At 41.8% G+C, this 23849-nt stretch overlaps 1 protein-coding gene and 2 pseudogenes across 3 annotated transcripts; all 3 read right to left on the reverse strand.

The window, feature by feature from the left end:
• Positions 1 to 4235: 4235 nt before the first annotated feature.
• LOC308073845 (sacsin-like) lies at positions 4236 to 6306 on the reverse strand (annotated as a pseudogene). Its single transcript has one exon. The product of its transcript is annotated as a sacsin-like (transcript).
• A 247-nt stretch (positions 6307 to 6553) lies between these two features.
• Positions 6554 to 13669, reverse strand: LOC308073842 (sacsin-like). The gene has a single exon (XM_080413024.1). It carries the CDS (start codon positions 13558 to 13560, stop codon positions 6589 to 6591), a length of 6972 nt encoding a protein of 2323 aa, XP_080269150.1. The 5' UTR covers positions 13561 to 13669; the 3' UTR covers positions 6554 to 6588.
• A 181-nt stretch (positions 13670 to 13850) lies between these two features.
• LOC308073341 (sacsin-like) lies at positions 13851 to 22814 on the reverse strand (annotated as a pseudogene). The gene is made up of 5 exons (XR_013935019.1): positions 22442 to 22814; positions 16896 to 17042; positions 14672 to 16099; positions 14389 to 14477; positions 13851 to 14131 (listed from the first exon to the last, which is right to left on the reverse strand). The product of XR_013935019.1 is annotated as a sacsin-like (transcript).
• Between the last annotated feature and the right edge of the window lie 1035 nt (positions 22815 to 23849).

Genomic DNA, 23849 nt, shown 5'->3' on the forward strand with positions numbered 1-23849 from the left:
GTTCGCTTTAAAAAAATAATATATATATATTCTATGAGATTGTATACTGCTATTTTTGAATAGCCAAAGTTAAGTGGTTAAAATGATTGTGATGCTGTGTTAACTAATTTCGCTGGGGACCCCCTGGTCGGACGCTGGTCCCACCCAAGGACCACTGGTGGTCCCCGGACCACTGGTTGAAAACCACTGCTCTAAGGGGAGGGTTTACCAGGCTACCAGCCTCGATCTCCAGGCTTTTATTTTTTATTTTTGCCAGGCTACAGTTATTCCGGCACTAGATGGTGCTGTATCCTTGTACAAAGACTGCTGCACGACTAGCGGGGCAAGTTTGCAGGGAAAGAACTGAAGATAGCCATCCCTGCTTCCTTGGCAGAAGGGAGAAATCTTCTAAGAATCCTTACCGTGTTGTACCCGTGCCGTGCTACTTCTAAGTAGCAGTGGTGGGAAGTAACAAAGAAAATGTACTCAAGTACTATACAATTTGGAGGGAGGAGGTAATGTTCAATACTTTTACTTCTACTCCATTACATCTCCCAGAGGCAAATATTGTACTTTTACTCCACTACAATTATTTGTTACTAGTTACTTTCTTTGTACATTTTGATTATTATTACAAAACATACATTAACCACTTGAGCCCTATTTGGCTAGTCTATTTCAAAAATATTTTTATACATTTGAAAACCCTACATTCTGCATAATGAGTACTATTACTTTTGGTACTTTAGGTATATTTTGATGCCAAGACTTTTGTACTTTTACTCAAGTCAATTTTGAATTCTGGACTTTTATTTGTAACAGAGTATTTCTACATTGTATTTCTACTTTTACTTGTGAGTACTTTTTCCACCACTGGTTGTACCCTAGCCCTGGTTCAGAGCGAAGTCACTAATGCTCTGAACCAGGGCTAGTTGTACCCATGCTATTTCTAATTTGAGGTCTAAGCTACTGTTGATTCTGTGATGCGTTTGTCTTTTATTATCACCTTTCTAGTCCAAGCAGTCTACCTTGTACCTGAAGGAAATAAAGCCTACAACAGGGGTGGGCAGCATTTATTTCCAGGGGGCCATACTGACTTGATAAAGTGAGTGAAGGGCCACACATTACAGTTTAATTGAAACTTGAAACACTGCTGAATTGTGTTAAAACTGCATGAATTTGGTAGACATGCCAGACTACTTTACAATAAGGTCCTTGCTTTCACAACAAGAATTTTCAGTTACAAAATGTTGATATATTTTTTCTTTCTTTATAGCTGTACTGTACTGTATCACTCTGGCATAGGCCTATGAGGTTATGAAAAGATGACTTAGCCTACATAAAACAACCCACGTACGTCAATGCCGTATCAACTTTTAAATGAGTATACAGTAACTTATCTTATCTGATATGCGCCATCCAGGTCACTGATAATTCACATTGCATTATGTTATAAACATGGACTCATGGTAGACTGTTTCACTGTTACATTATGAACATAAAACATTTTATTACATACGGATGGAGGAACGCAGGTATAGTACTCAAATGGTAAATATTAATTACTATTAATTTGAGTCGAGTTGAATTCATTTGTCTCAAAACCATTAACATATGGCAGCCTTTTAGAATGTAGATTTGTTTTGGGAGGGGGGGTCATTTTGTTTTTCTTTGAGGACTTGGCGGGCCGGATTGAGATGGTCCGGCCCCAGGGCCATATGTTTCCCATGTGTGGCCTAGAATCTGAACTTGACCCTGATAAGAATTCTATTTCCATGTCAGAGCCTGCTGCCACATATTTGAATAAAGCTGCAAAATGTCAGTCATGCATTGTTTTGATCAACCTAACGCAAAGCCATCCTGTTCTAAACCAAACTTCCTCATCTTTCCCCATCCCTTCCCCTTTTCTTTGTTCTACCTTGACACCCCCCCCCCCATTTCCTCTTTCCCCTCCCCTCATGCGTCCTCATCTCCCTCCGTCCAGTGCTGTGTTCAAGTGGACCAACCTGCTGGTGGTGGTGGTGGAGCTGGAGGGCTCAGAGCAGGAGGCCCTGGACCTGGTGTCCCTCGTCACCAACATGGTTCTGGAGGAGCATTAGCATTACCTCATTGTCGGGGTGGTGGTGGTGGTCGACCCCGGGGTCATCCCCATCAACTCGCGGGGCGAGAAGCAACGCATGCACCTGAGGGACGGCTTCCTGGCCGATCAGCTGGATCCCATGGTTATAGTGCAATAATACTAAATAATATAATATAATATAATAATACTCTGTGCCATTAACATTTATTTTTTCTTTTGTAAAACTATGAATGTCAGTTGCGTTTGCCATACTGTACACTTGTGCCATAGCACACCGTTGCACACAGTACCAATACCCTGGCTCAAACAGCCTCACATGTTTAACATTTCACGTTTGCATAGCCTTGTTGCTTTGTGTTCTGTTTTTTTTTCTCCAATCAGTTAATTAGCTTCTAGCATACGACATATGTGTATGTCCAAAATGAAATGTTACCCACATTCTTGTGTTTTAACTACAGAGTCATGTTCTTAAATCTTCAGGGCGTTTTGGTGCTGCTGGTTGGAGCGAATCATTCCTGTAATGGTACTTTGTAGTGTTGTTTATTAAGTAATTTAGAAAGATTATTGTGGTGGCTTAACTTCCTTAGTTTGTTCTTTTCAAAGTATGTGACATGTCATGTAGATACATAGATAGATAGATATATACTTTATTAATCCCGAAGGAAATTTGCTTTGCTCAACGGCTCCAGTGCAATACATTCATACAGATATCAATAAAAAAGAAGCATGGTAGACATTTAAAAACATTACTTGAATTAAGCCTAATTAAGTATTTAACAGATGCCTGTTTTTCCTCTCCCAGCTCACGTTCAACTTCATTTCACTATGGTTCTCGGCTGTTTGACTGAAATGAATGAAGCGAGAGGAGAGTATTGTTTTCTATTCTTCCTTTACCAAGATACTTGATATGAACATCAACCAGTACAAACCCAAATTATTATTTAGTTCTGTGAATGATTGTTAAGAATGTTGCATCTGCTACACAAACTGACTAAAGAAAATGTTGATGTGGGTTTGATGCAGAATGTCAGATTTGAGTGCCATCAACATCGCATGAGTGTTAGCAAATGTCTTGAGTTGCATGTACTGAACAAGGCCAGTATTTCATGTGCTTTGCTTAAACAGTAAAGTCTGGCGCGTTAACCTTTGAATGAACACTCCAGATTTTACTGTGTACCTTCTCCCCCTTCCTCATATCATGTTAAATATGTTAAAGATCACAGTATGGTCGTTCCTTTTATATGTGCACACCACTTTGGAAACAGCCTGCTGTAAGTATATACAGGTCTTCTTGTGTAAGTTATTAATAGATAGTGGACACGTGCGGTGGGTTCATCAGAAAATATACAGTAGGACAAAAATAAGACTGAATCTGGTTAATATGAACCCCACCCCCTTACTAACTAGAATTTGGAAGAGTTTCTTGCTCATGGAGACGATGGAGGAACAAGAAACATGAGCCCTGTAAACATTTTGTATTGTACAAACACTGGGAACAGGCCACTTCCAAAATGAGACAAAGCACACACACCCCTAACACAAGGAGAAGACCGTTCTATTCTGGTGACTGTTGAGATCTTCACAGCCTTATTGTTTAACATATGAAAAGCTGTCAGCATTGAGCTTTTTTTAAAGAGGGGGGTATATGTGGAGAGGTATGGTCACATATACCCCCCTCTAAAGAAAAAAGCTCAATGCTGACAGCTGGTCAGCAGGTGTTTTCATGAATGTATGTACTGTATATAGACAATATTGTGGGCCAATAAAAAACTAGAGACCATATTTCCCAAGAAAAGGTCCTTTAGCTGCCGGACAAGGTGTAATATACAGTACATCAGATTTAGGTTTGTTTTTGCTTGTTTGTTTTAATTCATAATTATTAACTCCTTTTTGTTTTGTGTTCTTTTGTGACAGTAGAGAAACAAAGAGGCAGGCACAGTATTCTATTCTACAGTAAGTATTCACAGTGACTGATGCTCTTGAAAATGTATTAATATACTGCTTCCTCCATACCATGAATTATATGCATTACTGAAGAAAGAAAAATGCACGTAGCATTTTTTTTAGGTGCAACTTTACTAATGACTTAACCATGCCACCCTCTGCCCTTACATTCAGATACAGTACATAAGAAATCACAGCTCAGAAAATAAATCAGACAAAAGATATGGATGGTTTAAATGTATTTAGTAAAATTTTAGTATTACATCTCAAAATAAAGTTCTCAAGCATAAAAATCAATGAACTTGAAGTACAAGCATGCCATTTTTTTCCATGTTCTTAATATTGAATGTTTTAAAGTTTCTTCCATGTTTTCATTTTCATCTCAAAGAAAAATCTAAGTTATTGGTCATCTAAGTATTAACTTTGTTTACAATCAGATCACAATATGTAAACTATTTTAACAGTATCTTCTTAAACTCAACTCAACACGTTTAGCCTACCATCTTGAATGCTTAATTGACATATGCCTCAATTTGACTGAGAATCTCTGATGCCAGCTCCAGTGCTCGAGTTTCATTCTCTGGTTTGAACTGCCCATTGGGAATGGGGGAGGAGGGTGACAGCTTGGATACTGGGTCTTCTTGGCATCGACTCCCAGTAACTGTAGCTCTTCTACAACCTGGGGCAAATTAATGAACTGAGATCTGTAGAGGGAAATTCTTTCTGCGAGTTGTGTAATGGAACACTTGTTGACCTGTTGACCTGTTCTTTTGTACTCTGCAGCAATGAGAGCCTTTTCCACTGCTTGATGGACCTTGAACAGACACCACTCCGTGCTCCCACGGCTAGTGTCATTGTGAGCGGCTTTGAGATCACAGCGAGCCTGTCTATACCAGCGCTGGGCCTCCTCTCTGTTTGGTCTTGGGACATTTCCATGATGTGTCCAAAAGTTATAACTGTAATGGTAGTCTCTATTGAACCTCTCTCGACCACGTCTGTGGCGCCTGGCCTCTTGATCCCACTCCTCATAGAAGTCTCGGAAATTTGTGTTCCACCGTGGATGGGAGTCTCTGTCATTTGTGTTCTGCCTTGGATGGGGGTGTCTGGAATTTGTGTTCTGCCGTGGATGAGAAGAGTTTGACGATTTGCCTGTCATCAGCTCATCAATTCTGTTCTGCAAGTACCTGAATGCTTCAGTGGCGAGCTCTTCATAGTCTGGGTTTTTGTCCGGATGCCATCTCAGGTACAGACGTTTAATGGCCTTTTGCCTGTCCTCCTCAGAAAGAGTCGTGGGCACCGGCCTTGTATATGAGTAACTTGTAGATGATGCTTGTGAAGTATGTGACACAGAGTGCACTTGCACTGATGACTTTATTAGTTCCATGCAAGTTGGCTTCCTCTCCTGTTTTGGCTTCTTCTCTCGTTTAAACTGATATAGATCGAGAGAGCCGACTTCAATGACCTCATCTTTCCCGATCTGTATTTTGTATCTGTGTGAATATAATTGTCCAGCACGCTCTGGCAGCTTCTCAACAATAACTGCATACATGTACTCCTCGTCTGAAGCAGAGTCATTATAGCCAACGTATTCTCCTTCTTCAAAGTTATTGATGAAGCTCTGATCTAGGGAATCCTTCCATTCCTCAGGGATACCCGTCCCAGGGGTGGGTGGACAGAAAAGAAGGTTCTGAGTTTCAGCACTGTCATGAATTCCGTTCACAGCCAGTATTTTCTGAACCTCCTCCAGTGAGTCACACATAAGTAACTGTCCAAGAACTGTTAGGTGGACTGAGGGAATGCTATTATCTAAGAGAGCATTTATCTCTTTAGTCAGTGTCAGGTTGACTTTATTAATCACTTTAACAGCCATACTGTCACTGTGTTTCAAGTAGAAAATGCAAACTTCTTCTCCCTTTTCGACATTGACCTCTGTTTCAGACTTGGTGTCATTTAGTGGTTGTTGATCAAACCAAAGCTCTGTTTCAAGGCTTTTGCAGCAGACCATCTGAATTCTGCCAAACATCTGCTGGCACATATAAGTTGCGCCTTCTTGTGTAATTTTGCCACTTGACTGCGCTCTGATGAGGCAGATAAGTCCATGTCTGAAGTGTATTGAGGAGAGATGCTTCTCAAACCATCCACTAAAATCACAGCTGGCTCCATACTCGCAAAGCAGCATGTGTGAATCCACCACCTTCTCTTCAGTATATCGAGAGAGCATTTTGGGCTGATTATCCTTTGGTAGCAACTGCAGCAGTTGATGCTGTTCATAAATATCACTGACCAAATGAAAAAAAAAAAAATGCCGTGAACGTCCCAAATTTGGTGGATAAAAGCAGCGCAGCACAGGGCACCAACCTTGGGGGGTTCACCAAACAGCGTGAATGAAGAAAAAACGGCGAAATTCGGAATTTGGAAGCAAAGCGTCCTTTTTTTCTCGCGCAGCACCCGCCCCCCCCCCCCCCCCCCCCCCCCGTTGACAAAACTGTCCCGGTGGGCACCGTGCTGAAACCCCCCCCCCCCCCCCCCCGTTGACAAAACGGAAAGTTATGTGCACCCCTGAATATGATGTCAAAATGTACATTTTATTGTGTGTTACAAAATCGAAAAATCCAAAATAGGACCGTAATTTTTATGGCGGCCCCTTGGACTTTTGGTATTTTGCTGAGTGGCCCCTTAGCCATCTTAAGTTGAGTAGCCCTGGTGTAGAATGACCAATTAAGCTTCGTGTAGCCAAGTTTAAAGAGAACACTTGATATGTCCCCTTCTGTGCCAGAATGAATCACACTTGGCATGTCTTCCATTGTTTGGAGAAATGGTCTGTTATTTAACCTTGGACACACAACAGGTATTATACAACAGTCACAGAACAGCTTCTTGACAGAACTCAGTGTCACAGGTGTTTTAGTTCCCCAATCTTGTGATGATGTTGATGTGAGTTGGCTTGTGAAGAATTGCCATAGTTCTTTCAGCCACTTCAGTATTGCCTCATTTGGGACATGGAGGTTAGAGCTTGGATCAACTGCACAGTCTTGCAGGAATCTCTGAAGTAAAGGTTTTACATACTTCACTGACATGGGAATCGTCAAATTGTGGAGAAAGCCGCCATGTTGAAGAATCTCCTGGTGGGCCATATTAATACGATAATATGCAAAATCTGCCTCATACTCAGAGAACAAGCCATCATATCTTGACATCAGCTTGGGAGAGTTACGATTGAACACTCTTAGAACTTTATCTTTTGTGAGAAGAAGTGGAAGCCCATTGATTGAACTACAGTTGTCTTTGTTGATATCTTTCAAGCAGAACTGTAACAGCGTGGAGCATCTGTTTTCGTTTCTAATCAGAGTGTGTGAGATAGGTAAAGGTAAACCCCTCTCAGTTTGGTTTGAGTCATTGAAGTTTTTTTCTTTAAGGAAATTCCGCACAGTTGAAGGACTGACTGCATTCAATTCAATTCCAGCAGTTTTGAAACTTCCCCAAATTTCTGACATTTTTGTGGTAAAAGGCACTAACTTCATTCCAAGATCCTCTAAAATGGGATTCATATAGGTGCTCCATGGGTTAATCAGGTGAGGTGCATTAGTCAGTTCTGTCTTTCTGACAGTACACCAGTCAAAAGTAATCTCTGTAACTGGCCGATGTGCAATATTCTTTAATGAGCTCCGTACCACTGGAATAACATCAAGTGCTTTCTCATTTATTGAACGATACACCTCTTGTACCACACCATGCCAATCTTGAGCAATGTCTTTTGAGACAGTTGGGAAAAAACATAAGTAGGAGCTATCAAGAACTGTCCATGAAACCTCATCAGTTGCGGGACAGACCTTCACTTCTGTAATGCTACCACGGAGACAATGAATTAGTTCTGCATACAATGGAGCTATGACGTCCTGTTTTAAAGACTCGTTCCAATTCGTTTTCAGACTTTGGCCATCTGCTTTCCAAAGGTCCCTCCTGGAGGAATCAACCTCAAAGTTTCCATTGACATGTATTGGAAGTCCAGTTTTGCGTGGCAGAGGAAGTGAGCAAAAGACTCCTCCATTGAAGTCTCCCATTCTGACTGGCTTAGGATGTACACATGCAGCTAGTGCTGCTTGGGGTATAATGTCTGAATGTTTCCTCTCTTTCCAAATGCTGCTTTTAAAGGAGCCAAACTGCTCTGCAATAATCCATTTACTCATCCTTTTGTCACTGGCTGAAATGCTGACATCATAAATGGCTTTGCATGGTGTTGCTGGTTTGTCAGTTTGCAGTGCCGTGCATAGATGCTTTTGAAAAGAACATCTTTCTTCATTGCTCTTCTCTGAGAAATGTTTTTCAACTGTGAAGGTTGTGTGGAGGTCTTGCGAGTGTTCGTTTATTTCATGGAATTGTATTTTGCGGATGTTTTTCAGAAACAGGATCAATCCTTCAGGATCTTTGGACAGGGCTTTGGACAACTCAATCATATCCTGATTAGTCACTTCCTGGTTTGATATTTTCGAGTTGTTTGCCATGATACCTGTTCTAAGAGGCAGTCTGAACATGGTGCCATCTTCAAGTGCAAATTGATCTGGAAGAAATGACTTGTAGACATCATCATACATCTCCTTAAAAACCTTTTCTAGTTTGTAACCACACCCATTAGGTTGTTTTCCTGACAAACCTTCAATGTAATTCTGATTTGGATCAGAAATGCAGAGTACTTGATCCCCAGTCATGATCGAAGGGCAATCAGTCAAATGGTAAACAGAGTTGAATCCAAGACCGTATTTTCCAGTTTTCCCTTGAATGTCATGTTTTCCACCTTCTCCTAGCTGTTGAATGCCTTTCAGATCTGCATCACTAAACACCTTGTTGTTGTATACACATAGTGCCGGTCCCTGTAGCTGGTTCCACTTCCTCCCAAATGTTTTCTTCGTGCCATGCTGCCTTTTGTCCCAAACAAAGTGGATTTCTGTTGCCTCTGCATCATCTGCATTTTGGATGAGCTCTTTCAGGATATCCTTCTTGGCTGGATAAGCTGAAATTATGTTTTTAATTCGGACAGTCAATTGCTCTCGCTGTTCAAACTGAAAAGCAAAGGGTGAGATGTTCTCCACTAAATGATCTTGCAGAGTTTGATGCCTGGTAGTTTTAATTCCAAAATACTGAGCCATGACACGTGGGATAATCTCATTGCACAAAGTGACAGTTGCAGTGTCTGGCATCCAGGGGCTGTCATTGAAATATAGTTTGCTTGCAGGCTGTAAAACACCATGTTCATTAGGTATGAGGCAGTCACTTAGAATTTTCTCTTTAGCTTCATACAATCCTCTGTTTAATATTGTGAGGCAAATTATGAGATCAGATTTTGGAAGGGGGTTGGATCCATGGAGAGTATGCAGTGTCTTGAGTACAGTGAGACACTGATCAACTGTGAATTTCTTTTCAACACCCACACATTCCCACAGTTTTGTGAAGCCTTTGAAGACTGTTGGAAGCACATGGAGATATGGTTTTGCTTCAAATTCCGCATTTTTGGCAACTGATTTCACATGCTCAAACTTGTCCCCAACAAGAATAAACGGGAATGAATGTGCAGTCTTTGAAATGAGTTTGGAATCCTCCAAATAGTAGAGCCACTGATCCAGAAACGTGTAGCATTCATAGGCTATTTTGTGAAGTGTAGACTTGGAATTGTTGAAGGATTCTGTTTCCTTACAAGCTTCTTGCAGCTGTTGAAGTACAGTCTCAGGTCTCAAATCAGAACTTTGATGAATTCCCAGAATTTTGAGGACTGGATCAGCACTGTGCAGGTTCAGATTAGAACAATCTACCACAGGATGTATCATGCTTACAAGGTAGCGGCATTGGTCACTAAACACATCAACAGGCTTCCAAAGTTGTACCATTTGGTCTTTTTCACTGTTTGGAGGAAACGCTGGAATAAATGCGGTATTCCTTAGTAGAGCCCAGTAGGGAGAGCCCTCCTCTTTATGAGAACTGCTCAGAACGTCAAGGATGCACTTCAGATGTCCATAGGCTTTGCTTTTGTCTTTGCTCCAAACACTAGTGATATTGTCAGCTCTGTCTAAGATGTCTTCCAATGGGAGTTGGTGATTAAGCATTCCCAATTCCAGAAGCCGCTGAATCCTTTTGGGGGAACAGAAGTCACTTTCAGTCCCTCCAAGCAAGCGTCCTTCGTTATTATCAAACAGGCAAGCTACTTTCCCTGATGGATTCACAAGCTTCTTGATATACTGGAGCTGTCCACTCTGTGTGGGAATGCACGGATAAAACTTAAGTAGATTGTCAATTGGCTCACTGTTGAGGTCAATAGCATGCAGCACAAGAGCATTTCTACTCTCAGGGTCCATGGTAGTCAGGTTGCTAAACACCACTCCATTGTAAAACGTTTCCCAGTTACAAATTCTGCTCTGTAGGGCCTTTTCCAAGCCAGCATCTCTGAAGCTGTTTCTCACCCACAGTGGAAGAGGAACAACATGATTTACATAGCTCTGACACACCTTCATTGCAAGCATGCCAATCTTTTTGTCCTCTTCAATGCTTTGATGTAAAAATATAGCCTTGTCGATTGAGCACCAATGTATACCATCACTGAAGAGCTCAAGGGGCCTGCTGGAATACTGGCAGATGGCAAAGTACAAGGCATCTACCAGAGGCTTGAAAGTATCACTCACTTTCTCCCTGTCAGGCCAAAAGGTGTGATAACAGTAACTTTCCAGCTCCTCATTTTCAGCCATACTCTTCAGGGTTAAAAGTACTGTGACATATGCCGTGGCTGTAGGATCCTTAAGAAGAGCTTGGTTCCACTGATGTTTTACTCCAGTCTCCCATAAACCTTTGCGATTGGAAGTCACAGCAAATGCTCCATTTATATTCACTGGAAGGCCAGTGTGAATGGAAAGAGGGAGGAAGCAAAATGCCTGTCCAACTAGATCAGTCTGTGATGTGACCCATTTCTTGTTTTTTGGATCATTGTGCAAGGGTACAGCGATTCCCCCGACAGGCAAAGAGAATTTGGCTTTCTTATCATCTTCAAGGGCCATTTGTAAGGACTGCTCTGTCCCGAAACAATTATACAGAAGCCAGGCCTGGACATTAGAGCCATCACAATGTTGGGTTATTTCGGCAATGCTGACCGTGCTGCAGTCAATTACTTCTTTAAAATTTTCATCAAGTTTCATCAGTTTGTTCTCAGCGTCACGCTGCTTTAATGTATGGGTTTCATCTGGAATCGCCTTTTTTTCCAAAACTTTTTTGGAAACTGTGAAAATGGTTTTGATATGGTCATCTGTTGGAGGAGTTGGAGCATTGTCTGCAATGTTTTGTAGAGATATGGTGCTGACGTTCTTCAGAAACAGCAGGTGAGTTTGTGAGTTGTTGGCTAAGTGCTGCTGGAAGGTGTCAATACTGTGTTTGTCATACACCTTTGCACAGATTTCAGATGTGAGCGCCTCTTCACGTGTCCGGAAAGGTAGTTTGATCAGAGTACCTGGGTAGGGATTTGTGGTATTTTCTTTGGAGAAATTGCAATCAAAAATGCGTTCATATGGTCTGAACTGACCCGAAAACCAATGCAAGAGTCCCTGTTTAGAGAGGTCCAGCTTGATTCCAGGATTTGTTTTGCTTTTGATATGCTTCTTCAGGTGGTTGACATTTGGATCAAGAATGAGAAGATGGTTGCCACTGAGGATGGAGGGAACATCTGTCACGTGATATACAGTGTTAAATCCAAGTCCAAACATCCCAATTTTCTCAACCATATTAGCCTTTGAGGCGGCTCCTACCCTGACTATGTTTCGCCAGTCATCTTCTGTGAATAGCTCATTATTGAATGCCCAAAGACATGGCCCTTGGCAAAAAGACATGCCAGGGTCAATCAGACTTTCAGGAGGGGCATTGTGGACTCTGAAATCCACCATGAACTTGCAGTCTTTTGCACGAGCATCCTCAGCATTTTGTATAAGCTCTTTGAAAATGTCTTTTTCTTCATCATATTCATTAAGAATGTTCTTAATCCTTGTGGTTATGGGTTCATGCTGCCCACATTGTTCTATTCCCACTTGTTCTGGACTGAGGATGCGGGTGCTCAGAAGTGGAACCTTCAGCCACTCAGCAGTTGCTTTTGGTATCTCCTCATGGATCACATGAAATTCTTCCTCATCATTATTAAGCCACTCCAATCCCTCTCTGCTTATGTCACAAAAGACTGTTGTTGACAGTGGTTTGAGGGTAAATCGGTCAGCCTCTGCCCTGACAGGCATCGGGATATCATCACTAACAATCTTCTTCTCTCTCCACATCCAGTTCAGAATGGCTACTGACACATTCAGTTCAGATGAACTTGCAAACTTCTCTTTCCTTTCATCAATGCTTTGTTTGATATCATTTAGTATACCCATTATTTCTTTGTCTGAAAGCCATGGTCTTAGTCCAAACTCGCTGAACAAGCTCTTATATGGTAGAAATTCTTCTGGAATCTTCCCAATGTAAGAGCTCAGATCTAGACTTGGTGGGTAGTCAAGAACCAGATCCTGAGGGGAAACAAACTGGTTATGAGTCCATAGCCAACACGCATCATTCATCGTCACTTTTTTGAAAGCAGAAATGTTATCTTGCATGTGTCTGTAAATGCTGTGCAACTTCATCTTGAAGTTGGCGTCTGTGTCTGGAGTCTTCATTATCTGTACCAGGGATCTCAATACTGACACATTTTCCTTCACCTTCTCAGGAGGGGGTAGGCGTTTGAGACCAAGTTTGGTACCAACATTCTCATTGAGCTCTCCTGTCAGAGGCATTACATGCCCAACAATGTCCTTGTACATCGAGTGCCTTACTTCATTTGGGCAGAACAGGCCTTTTCCTTTGTCCTTATTGAGTTTGCTTTCATCACCTGGTTTAACACATGGGAACCATTGCAACACAGTGAGGCATTCAATCTGCTCTTTTGAGAAATTGGCCAGCAAATCATTGGTATTCAACAGTTTTACAAGCACCTCAGACCTTTTAACAGCCTCATTTTCAAAGTGTGGAAGCAATTTGTCAATCTGTGTGGCGGCATACAGCAAATGGATTGGGGTGACATCAGTCATTTTACTCAGCAACCCAAGATCTATTAAGCTCTCCAGCATATGTGGGGTCTGCGTATAAACAGATGGGGGAAAGAAATCTGATCCAAAAAGAACTTTGAATTCTTCAATTCTTGGATCAAAGAAGCTTGAGGTGCGTTTCAGCTCTCCGTTCATTTCAATGAAGTTCAACTCTTTCAATCGCTTTTTCAAAGCATCATTCTGAGAGAAAAGGATGTTGCCATGTTTTAGAATCCAAGTCATGATTTTCACTACATTTTCTTTGCCAAAATCCCTCCTTTCAATTCCATCAATTAGGAGGCCAGTTGCTTCAGCTGTATCCAAGAGAACAATGTTAAGCAGTAGAAGTAGTCTGCGATCAGCCTCAGTGGCACACTGTACAACTGTATCAGGCATGGGGAGTTCTGTTGGTATTTTTGGACTTGAACTTAAAAGCACAGCTTTTTTTGACTGGACGGCAACACATCTTCCATCCATGGTTTGGAAAAGAGGCAACTTTGACAGGACATTTTTCTCAGTGACTGAAAGAGAATCCAAACCAGAAAGATAATCTTTAAGTTCTTCCCTGTGTTTGAGAGGTACAGTCTTGATTTCATTGAAGACATGCTGACAATCTAAGTTCACAAACAGTCTTATGACACTCCTTGGAGATGGGTTTAACACATAAGTGTCAAGGTCGTCGTGCTTCAGCCAGTCGTCGCTTCTCACAACTGTTCCACCAACTGTTTTCACAATTTGAACAATTTGTTCTGGCAAGCTGGTTTGTTTGTTTTTCTGGAAAATTAGGGTTGAGTTCTGTTGTAATCTTGCAAGTTGTACGGTATGCTTGACGTCATCTTGGGGTTTAATGGGAATTAATGGCATGCCATTGAAACAACTTAGATCTCTGAAGTGAGTATTGAGAAACTTCCAGAATTCTTGGAGCCACCCTGAGGGTGGATGCTGGCTATTGCCAATCTCCCAGGTAACATGCTTTGCCTTTGTTTGTTTCCAATCATTTGGCAAATACCTCTTTGCATATTCAGCCACATCATTTGCATTGACAAATCTGGAATGAATGAATGAATAAACCGATCAATCAATCAAACAAACAATCAATCAGTGTGTGTGTGTGTGTGTGTGTGTGTGTGTGTGTGTGTGTGTGTGTGTGTGTGTGTGTGTGTGTGTGTGTGTGTGTGTGTCTGTGCGTGCGTGTGTGCGTGCGTGAGTGCGTGTTTGTGAAAACAAAATGTTTGAACTGTACATTGTAGATGTAATTATGGAATAATTATTATATCATTGCATTGTACAAAATAACCTCCTTACGTTTTGTGGCTAGATCTTTCAGGTGGGTAAGGCAAGGTGCACTCAGATCACTGGGAATGAAGAGATTTTTGCAGCCTGGCAGCAGGACTCTGTAGTGTAGAGCAAGAGTTCTCAATAAAAAAGTGCTCTACTAGTAAGAGCTGGGAATGATTTGAGTGATATATTGCATTTTTTTAAAATTAATTTAGCTGGTAAATTGATTGTAGTTTATAGTCTATATAGCATTACACCATGATTGTTTAAATAATAATAATAATAATAATAATAATAATAATAAACTTACCTTGGAAATTCATTGCTATCAATGAAAGCAATGTCCTCCTCTTTATCTGTGAAAGATCTGAAAGTCCCATCACTGAGTGGAAGGAGCTGAAGGCCCTGAAGTTCTCTGTATTGTCCATCACTCAAAATGTATTCCAGAAGTAAGAGCTTGTCCTCTTTGGAGATATGATGCAAACCATTTCTGTGGAGAACTGCCCGTAGGAATGATGGCGTCACATGCCTCAAGGGAATATGGTGTTGATAGGCATCCTTGATAGCTCTTGCAACACTGTCTGGTAATGTGACAAGATTTTCTCCGTAGGAAACCAGAATCCTCTTAATGGCGGCCACTAGTTCAGTGCTTGTTGAATGATTGCAGGGGAGCAAAGCTTCTGAAAGAGTGACAAACTTTCTTTCATCTGCTGCAAGAGAGAGGACGGCAACATTCTGCCTGAATAGGCGTTGGAGGACATCCAGTGCAATTTCATGCCATTTGTCTTTGTGCTGCATCTGGCTGATGTCTGGCCAAAGATCATATACAACGGACGCAGGGAGTCCCTCGTCTTTGGATAGTTTGACAGCATCTTGGAGGATCCTGAGGTATGCATGTGGGAGAACATCTTTTACCAGCAATTCATTCCACTGAGCAGCTTCATCATATTTCTGGTCTTCCTCCTGCCACTTGATGTGTCTTCTGTTGTCTGTGAGGCCAAAGCATGCATTCACATAAACTGGGAGTCCAGTCTTGTTGGATTCGTTGTTAGGTAGGGGCAGAAAACAGCTCAGCCTACTGTCAGTGGAGTGTCTCTGCTGACCACATAGAAATGCCAAGTCAACTTGAGGACGAAAGCACAATTTTTTGCTAACGTATCAAGCTTTGCTATGTGGCCTTCTTTCATGCAACAAGATGTGATGAGCCACTTCTTTGTCTCTTTGTGGTCTTCTGAAGAAAAGCTTATGTATTTGAAGCTTGTGGAGCCCTGGATGGCTAAATCATCTGAATCCAAAACATCTGTGCCTTTCGAGCAGGTCACTTGAACTTTGATGTTAACCGAGTTGTCTGGCTTGACATGGATCAAGGACACAGATGTAACATTTCTCAGAAAGAGTGGGCTCAAGTCTGCATCTGAAAGGAAGCTGTCAAAAAGCTGAGTGACTCTATTGGTGTCGTACACATTATCAGAAATCTCTGATGCTTCATTGCGCAAGGGGAATCTGAAGAGTGTCCCATGAAAGAGCTGGTCTCCTGTGATAATGTTTTCCCATGTCTGCTTGCTCACAAGAGGAATGATGTCTTGAAGGGGGTGGAATTGGTCATGTAAGGTCATTAAAGTTTCCTGGTCTTCTGTATCAGACAAAGACCATCGAATGCCTCCACTTTCTTTTCCAAGTAGCTGTTCTTGAGGGTCTAGCAAGGCAATGTGTCCTGCACTGAATATACATGGTACATCTGGAAACATAAATAAGGTATGCTAAATGTAAATGATAATGACAAGGATATATATTTTGATATTGCATTGTTTTGGCTGAATGTTGCAATAAAAGTATCCATCACAATATTTACCTATACAAACCGACTTTTAAACATTTAAAAATAAACTTTTTTTTTTACTGTAAGTTTTTTGTATGGGGAAAAAACAACAAATTTCATTCAATTTTCATTGAAATTAGTATCAATTTGAATCATATAATTTGAATTGTTTAATCTAACCTGAATAATTGAACTCCTTTTCATCAGCTCCTACTGTATGTTTTTGATCATTTTCTTCACTCCCATACTGAGTCATGGACTTTCTCAAATCACCATTTGGATAATGTGAATGAACCAACTCTCTCTTCTATCACCAAAGCCATTCTGCATTGACATAACTCAAATCCAATCATTGATATTATTTACTTTCGGTTAATGTTATGGCTGACAAGTTAGCATTTTAATCAAACATAATACTGCAGTCATTTTGACATTTCGCAACTATTTGATTTTCCTTTAAAAATCACCTGACCGTTTCATTATGCCCAGAGTGTTTGTTCAGTAGACCCAGAGTGTTTGTTCAGTAACAGAGGTCAATCCGTCTCTTCAGCTGTTTAATGAACAGAAAATAACAACCTTTCAGGTGGGACACCAATTTAATATTTGATCATTTATCAGCTTCAACTTTTATAGTGTTCGAATTTAATTTTTGTCTGCTCTGTTTTGTAGGACCACATACTTCTACAACAGATGTATTCGAGTAGCATTGTTTTACCTGTTATGTGGTAAACTGAGTTGAAGCCGATCCCAAACCTCCCAACTTTGTTTGGATCGTTGCGCTTGACACTCCTTCCTGTATTCTGAATGCCTTCCCAGTCTTCAGCAGCGAATACAGCGTTGTTATAGGCATAGAGAGCAGGGCCTTAAAAATATTTAGTCAGTTAACAAGTTATCACATAAGGTTTATTTCTTTGGTTCTCAAAACTGGTCCAGCTGATATTTTTTGGGATAACTGCCAAAAATTACAAAGATCAGCTCTGAAATGTATGACAACAAATAGAATTCTCAGAAAGCCACACATACCTTGGTATTTCCCCAGGTCATCAGTCCAAAGGGTCTCTGTACCGTAGCTCCTCTCATCATGGATGAAAATAACTTCAGATGCTTCAGCATCATCAGCATTTTGGATCAGCTCCTGTTCAGACAAATGACATGATATATATATATATATATATATATATATATATATATATATATATATATATATATATATATATATATAGACAGACAGACAGACAGACAGACAGACAGACAGACAGACAGACAGACAGACATACATATATATATATATCTTTTTTTCTTTCTAATACTGTAGTAAATACTGTCTATAGGCTATGTATATAATGTTTCTTCTTCTTTTTAATCAAAAATAACACACTAGTGATGTTTAATGTTTTGCCAGGTGGTACTAAATTGAGATGACTAATTCTAATATTAATAACAAAATAAATTACAAAATTAGATTCAGGTGAATGAGAGGTGCAGGTTATATTAATATGCGCAGACATCAAGATACAAGAAAAAATACACTATTCATGTAATAATGTATTTGACATAGTCATTTAAAAACATGCAATATGTAATTACGTTAAATGGCAGAATAGTAATACCATAGTACTAATAATAGTAATAGTAACAGTTGTAACAGAATGTGCACTGGTCCCACCTTCAAAATTTGTCCACCATCAGGATATCTACGTAGAATATCTTTCAGGTAGTCAATGAATGGAGGAGCTGTTGCACCAAACGCATTTCTAAACAGAAAAACGTGATTAAGCCTACACATTGCAATGAAAACAAGATTCACATATATAGGCAAGACATGTTGCAATGTTGCAAATTGCTACCAGAAATTACTGATAATTGCGATGCCATGCGAGAGTGCGGTCTAGCCTACATCAACTCGGGACTCCTGAATCGCTGCCCTCCACACTCTCCTATCTAGCACTAGGGCTGAGCATCATGGTCTTGAGCTCTACACTGCACAGCAAAGCACTATTTTCAGAAGGCATTATTTTTGTTCATGATAAACCTTTTTAGCCCCTCCTTAATCATGTTTAAATGGGAATTTAACTTAACACTTTTGGGGTAAAACATTTTGGGACTATTTTTAAGCTTGATTCAATATTTAGATATTTGATTAATTTAAATTAATTTGATCAGACACGTGCCTACTGTATACAAGCCAATTGAACTTCAAACAGCTAAATTGCAGTTGTTGTACCCTATTTTGTTTCTCAATTCATACTTACCATGTCTTTGTTAACTGCTATTATTTATTATTGCTTATTATTTGTTAGTTTTTTTCACTATGAATGTTCAATCACTTCTGTCCGAAAAAAAAGCATATCTGACTGACCTGGGGAACATTAAAAAAATCCAATAAAAATACTTTGAAAAGAAAAGAAAACATTATGACAGGAAATAGGGATTTTTTTGTGACTTTTTAGGCTAATTAGAGACACCTGCCCAATACAAGGTTTTTCGAGGTCTAATTTATGTGGGCCCCAGTTTTGGTCAAAAACTACCCCTAAGCCTCACAAAAATTCGCACACACAAAACTGTTATCATCACAGATGATAAAAGTTCAAATTGGAATATGTATCACTATTAAAAAAGATGAATCATATCTGGGAGGAGTCAAACATTGTTATGTTTTTGTGTATTGTTTATTTGATTAATTGAAATCAATTTAAAGGTGATGCTTCTGAATAGGAAGATAAAGGAACACTACTATTTTATTTATTTGTATGAGATTTCAGTCTTGTTTTCCTTTTTTATCAACTTTAACAGTAAAGGAAGTTTAATGTAGGTTAATAAAGTTTCATAGTCACACAGAAATAGCCTATCCATTTGGTAATCCTTAAAATACAGAAACTGCTTATCAAATCTGCGTATCAGTCACTAATTGATTCTTGTTGGCTCCAGTGTTGGCTCCAGTGTGCCAATCAATCGGTCATCTAGTTAGTAGATGTTTATTGGAAAAATATTGCCTGGTTCGTTACTAGGTATAGGAGTAATTGCAGGTGGATTGCGCAATCCCTATTGCCCTCTTGTTTTTAAGAGCCATTACATTTCTAAGGCCACCTAACACAAATGACACATTTCACAATAGTCATGTTTAGCTGGCCTGACCAGTCAGGGACCCAGAGTACCTTGTCCCAAAATATTATGATTAGCGATGTTTATTTGTTTATTTCTCCACAGAAAAACAACAACAAAAACGCATAGCTAACAGTGTAGTGTGTGGGCGGGGAGGGGGGGGGCATGTGACCATCCACTCCATGCATCATACCACTAAGCAACTGACCAGACCAAAATAACCACATGACAGACCACTTAACTGGTAGGACCACAGGGACCACACACAGACTACTGAAATAAAATAGCTTCTCACATGCTATGCAGATAGATAGATAGATAGTGTGGTATAATTGAGGCATGACCATAGCCATAGAAATGTGCTAGGTTACCTGTCCTCTGGGTTGAGAGATTAAAGTAGAAACCGGATGAAAAGTGGGTGTTCAAAGAATCCTTTTTATTCAATGAACATGACATCTGTGTGTAGCCAAATCAACCACATTATATACAGACATTTGACATGGTAAACTCTCCTCCTGGTCCTGCTTCTGACCACTCACAAACAAGCTTTTAAGAACAATAGACTTCTTGGCCAGCCTTTCGCGCACAATGGATCTGCCTCCTTTACACTGACACATGACAACTTACTTTAACCCTTATCTATAAAAGTGTACTTTTACACAAGCTCATATTATGAAATCTTTGTTTATCATCTTATTATCTTCAAAATAAGCCCACACATATATGTATTCAACCGTATGAATGATTTAAACAAAAAGAGATGATTTAAAAGAACATGACATTTTCCTGCTTTCCTAGCTGGTTTCTTCCCCAACTACATTTCACCAATGTTCATACTTGTGTACTTACTACAAAATAAGCTTTTACTATGAGATAATAATAACAGTATGAATTCAATCTGGGTCTGCATTACTTTACCAGAGGTTTTTGGAGAGAGAGAGAGAGAGAGAGAGAGAGAGAGAGAGAGAGAGAGAGAGAGAGAGAGAGAGAGAGAGAGAGAGAGAGAGATGCATTCACTTCATCAACCTTGTGTGACCAGGGCACTTAGGCCCGGAAACAGGATACCAGACTACGCCAACCTAGGAGTTTCACCCAGAGAATATTATATAATGCACAATATACATTGAATACCAGACCACAGGTCGATAATAATAAGGAGGAGCAGAGACGTGCGTTTCCAGTTTAAAAATAATGTTTGTTTTATTTATAATTAAAGGCAGAATAAGCAACTATCAATAATACTTCAAACTAGAAGGTCAAGGTCAGGAGGTTTAGGCAATATATTTATTTAGCAATTTCACAACTAATTAAAATGTGGGTTAAAGGGTTAAAAGGGGCAAGAGCCTAAGGGCCGTTTCTCACTGGATCCGTTTTCATTGAAAACGTTTCCCAGTTCGAATTCTGGCCTGCATTCACATTGGCCAAGATCCAATCGCGCCAGAGAACACATGCATATATACCCCCGATCCTACAGGTGGCGGCATGCACATAGTGTTTCCCCTGTGGACACAGACGTCATCAACTATGCGACAATGTTTTTGTTGGTCGCGCATATATATGGGGTTGCGGCTGGAGAGCTATGCAGGGGAGGGGAGGCGATCTATGTAAGTGCATGGTCTTTGGGGAGCCTCGCCCCGAAGCGGGGAGAACGCACTGAGCGCTCAACGCAGTGTTGTTGAAGGACAATGGATGTACGCTTATGAGAAACAACACAAATAAAACCTGGTGAAACACTTGTGTGCATTAGCGCAAGATGAGGATACAGGAAACATTCAGTATAAATGTTGCTAACTTTCACAACTACTACTACTTTTGCATTTGAAACTTTAAATTTCTCTAAATATTATAAACTTTCACGACAGCTTAAGTACAAAAAAATATCATTCATGAAAAGGCAACTATAGTAGCCTATACAGTGAAGTCGGACTGAATGATATATATATATATATATATATATATATATATATATATATATATATATATATATATATATATGCGCCCTGTGCTCTCCTTTTTCTCTATGAAGAAAAGTACAAGTACAGTTGACACAAACGCATTCCGCAACGCTGCCTGTCTGTTGTTTAATCTGCGCATTACGTGCAGATCTCATCCTCTGGACTGCAAAGCCATAGCTGGTCATGTAGGAAGGTGTGCGATAGGATCGCGCTTGCCATAGTCTCCAAAGTAATAATAATAATAAGAGAAAGTTCACTTTTGGTTATTTAAAAAGAGTCTCCTTATTTTATGTATTAATTTATGATTTGTGGGTCCAGCACTGTGTGTAAAAAAGAACTGTGGGGACGTGCATCTCCTGCCTTTGTTCATATTTAATATAAAAAAATTATTTTCCAATGCAAGATCTGTGTGGTTATCTGCTCTATATTGTAATATAAAAAATAGCAGATCAACAAGCTCAATGTGTCGCATTGCACCGCATTTTCAGCTTGTAGCTTGGCTAGTTTTGCTACTTTTGTGTGACACTGTATGACAATAGGGCATTCATTTATGATGAAAAAGCATTAAAAGTTGCAATATGGGATACAGGGTTTCTTCCTAACAGCAAAGATATGTAGTAGATGTCACGATCCGCTCCTCGGACCGTGGACTGACTTAATTATTTAGCCATTGTCTGACCTTTTATGGTATTGGACCCTTTTGACCACTCTTTCTGTTGTTTTGTTCCCTGTTCTCCATGTACCTTCTGTAATGTTGTTACTGTGTTCTGTCTGTTACCTGTTGTCCGTATACTCCCTGTTTAAGTAATAAATCCCCCTGCATCTGAATCACTCTGTCTCCGCTCACTGTCTGCGCTTGGGTCCTACAACTCCCTGCCTCGCACCGTGACAGAATGAACCGACCAAATGGACCCAGCGGACAGCCCAGCAGATGGCTTTGAAGTACTTCTCTTCATTCCTGCCTAGCCGTTTGCCTGTTCACCTACCTGCTTTCCAGCCTGTCGATGGCCAGCCTACTCATCAGCCTGCACCCCTTGGTTGTAGGCCTCCAGCCTCTCTGCTCCGAGCCTGCCTCTGTTGACCCCGTGTTCCCTGAGCCAGCCTTTGCTGAGACAACTGCTTCCCTATGCTGGGTCTCGCTAGGCTATCGTCAGGGGGAACCGGGCGAGGGGGCGTCCTCGTCCTGGCCTTCGACACCGCCAACGCTCCCAGCTGCCCAGCATCGAGGAGCCTCCACTGCCCTGCATCCAGAAGCCTCCACGGTCCAGCTCCTGCTTCGCCCCGGGTGAGCGCCGACGAACGGCGGGCGGCCGCCGAGACGTCCGAACCTGGACGGGCTCCGCCAGTATCCAGGTGCGGTGTCCGGTCCTTCTGTGCCGGTTCGCGGTCTCGGCAGGGCCGTTCGTGACCCGTTTTCCGGTCGCCGCTGTCCGGGGCCTCTTCTCATCTGCCTTGGTTCCCTGCCCCACCCCGGCTCTTCGCCTGCCGTCCGGGCCTCCCCGGCCGCTTTCCGGCTGGTTCCCGGCGGTCGTCCTGCCTCGAGCTCCTCTTCTCTGCCCCGGTTCCTCGCCTGCCATTCCGGACCTCTCCTGCCGTTGTCCGGCCGGACCCGGGTGGCCATCCCGGCCTCGACCCGCGCCTCTCTTCTGGTCCTGCTTGCGCCCTCTGTGCCGACATCCTCCGCGCAGAGCCCTGGCAGCGCACCCCCCCCCCCCCCCTGGTCCTGCTTGCGCCCTCTGTGCCGACATCCTCCGCGCAGAGCCCTGGCAGCGCACCCCCCCCCCCCCCCTGGTCCTGCTTGCGCCCTCTGCGCCGACACCCTCCGCGCAGAGCCCTGGCAGCGCCCCACCCCCCCCGGTCCTGTCTCTGCCCTCCCCCCCCCCCCCGGAGGTTCTGGCCCGCTTCTCTGCCCCCCCCCCCCGTTCTGGGACGCCTGGAAGTCGTCCCGTGGAGGGGAGGTACTGTCACGATCCGCTCCTCGGACCGTGGACTGACTTTATTATTTAGCCATTGTCTGACCTTTTATGGTATTGGACCCTTTTGACCACTCTTTCTGTTGTTTTGTTCCCTGTTCTCCATGTACCTTCTGTAATGTTGTTACTGTGTTCTGTCTGTTACCTGTTGTCCGTATACTCCCTGTTTAAGTAATAAATCCCCCTGCATCTGAATCACTCTGTCTCCGTCTTTTTTTCAAACCGGTGCTGCGCTGACAGACAGCATCCAACATACAGGCGTCCAACACATGCGGCATCCAACGGTTGGATGCCGCAACGGTTGGATTCCAGCCTACAGAGAGCACTGCTCTGCTGTGCTACTGCTTGGTGTGGATATGTTACGGCCATGGTTGAACCCCTGTGGATTGATCTGCGACGTGTTTTTGTTGGCTGTTTTTGTCGAGTTTATATACCGTCACCTATTCCAAATAGCGGGCCACTTCCGTCTAATGGTACGCTTGCTTTCACATTGCAGCTACCGTACCCGAAAACGCATGATTCGGATCCGAGACTGCCTCCCGAGGTGGTTTCGGGAACGGAACGGTTACCCGTTTCGCGGGTCGATTCGCTACATTCACACTAGCCAAGCGGTCTGGAGTGCGCACCCGGGACCTGAGT

The sequence above is a fragment of the Gymnoscopelus braueri genome (assembly GCF_963280865.1).
Source record: "Gymnoscopelus braueri genome assembly, chromosome: 18".
Taxonomy (NCBI): Eukaryota; Metazoa; Chordata; class Actinopteri; order Myctophiformes; family Myctophidae; genus Gymnoscopelus; species Gymnoscopelus braueri.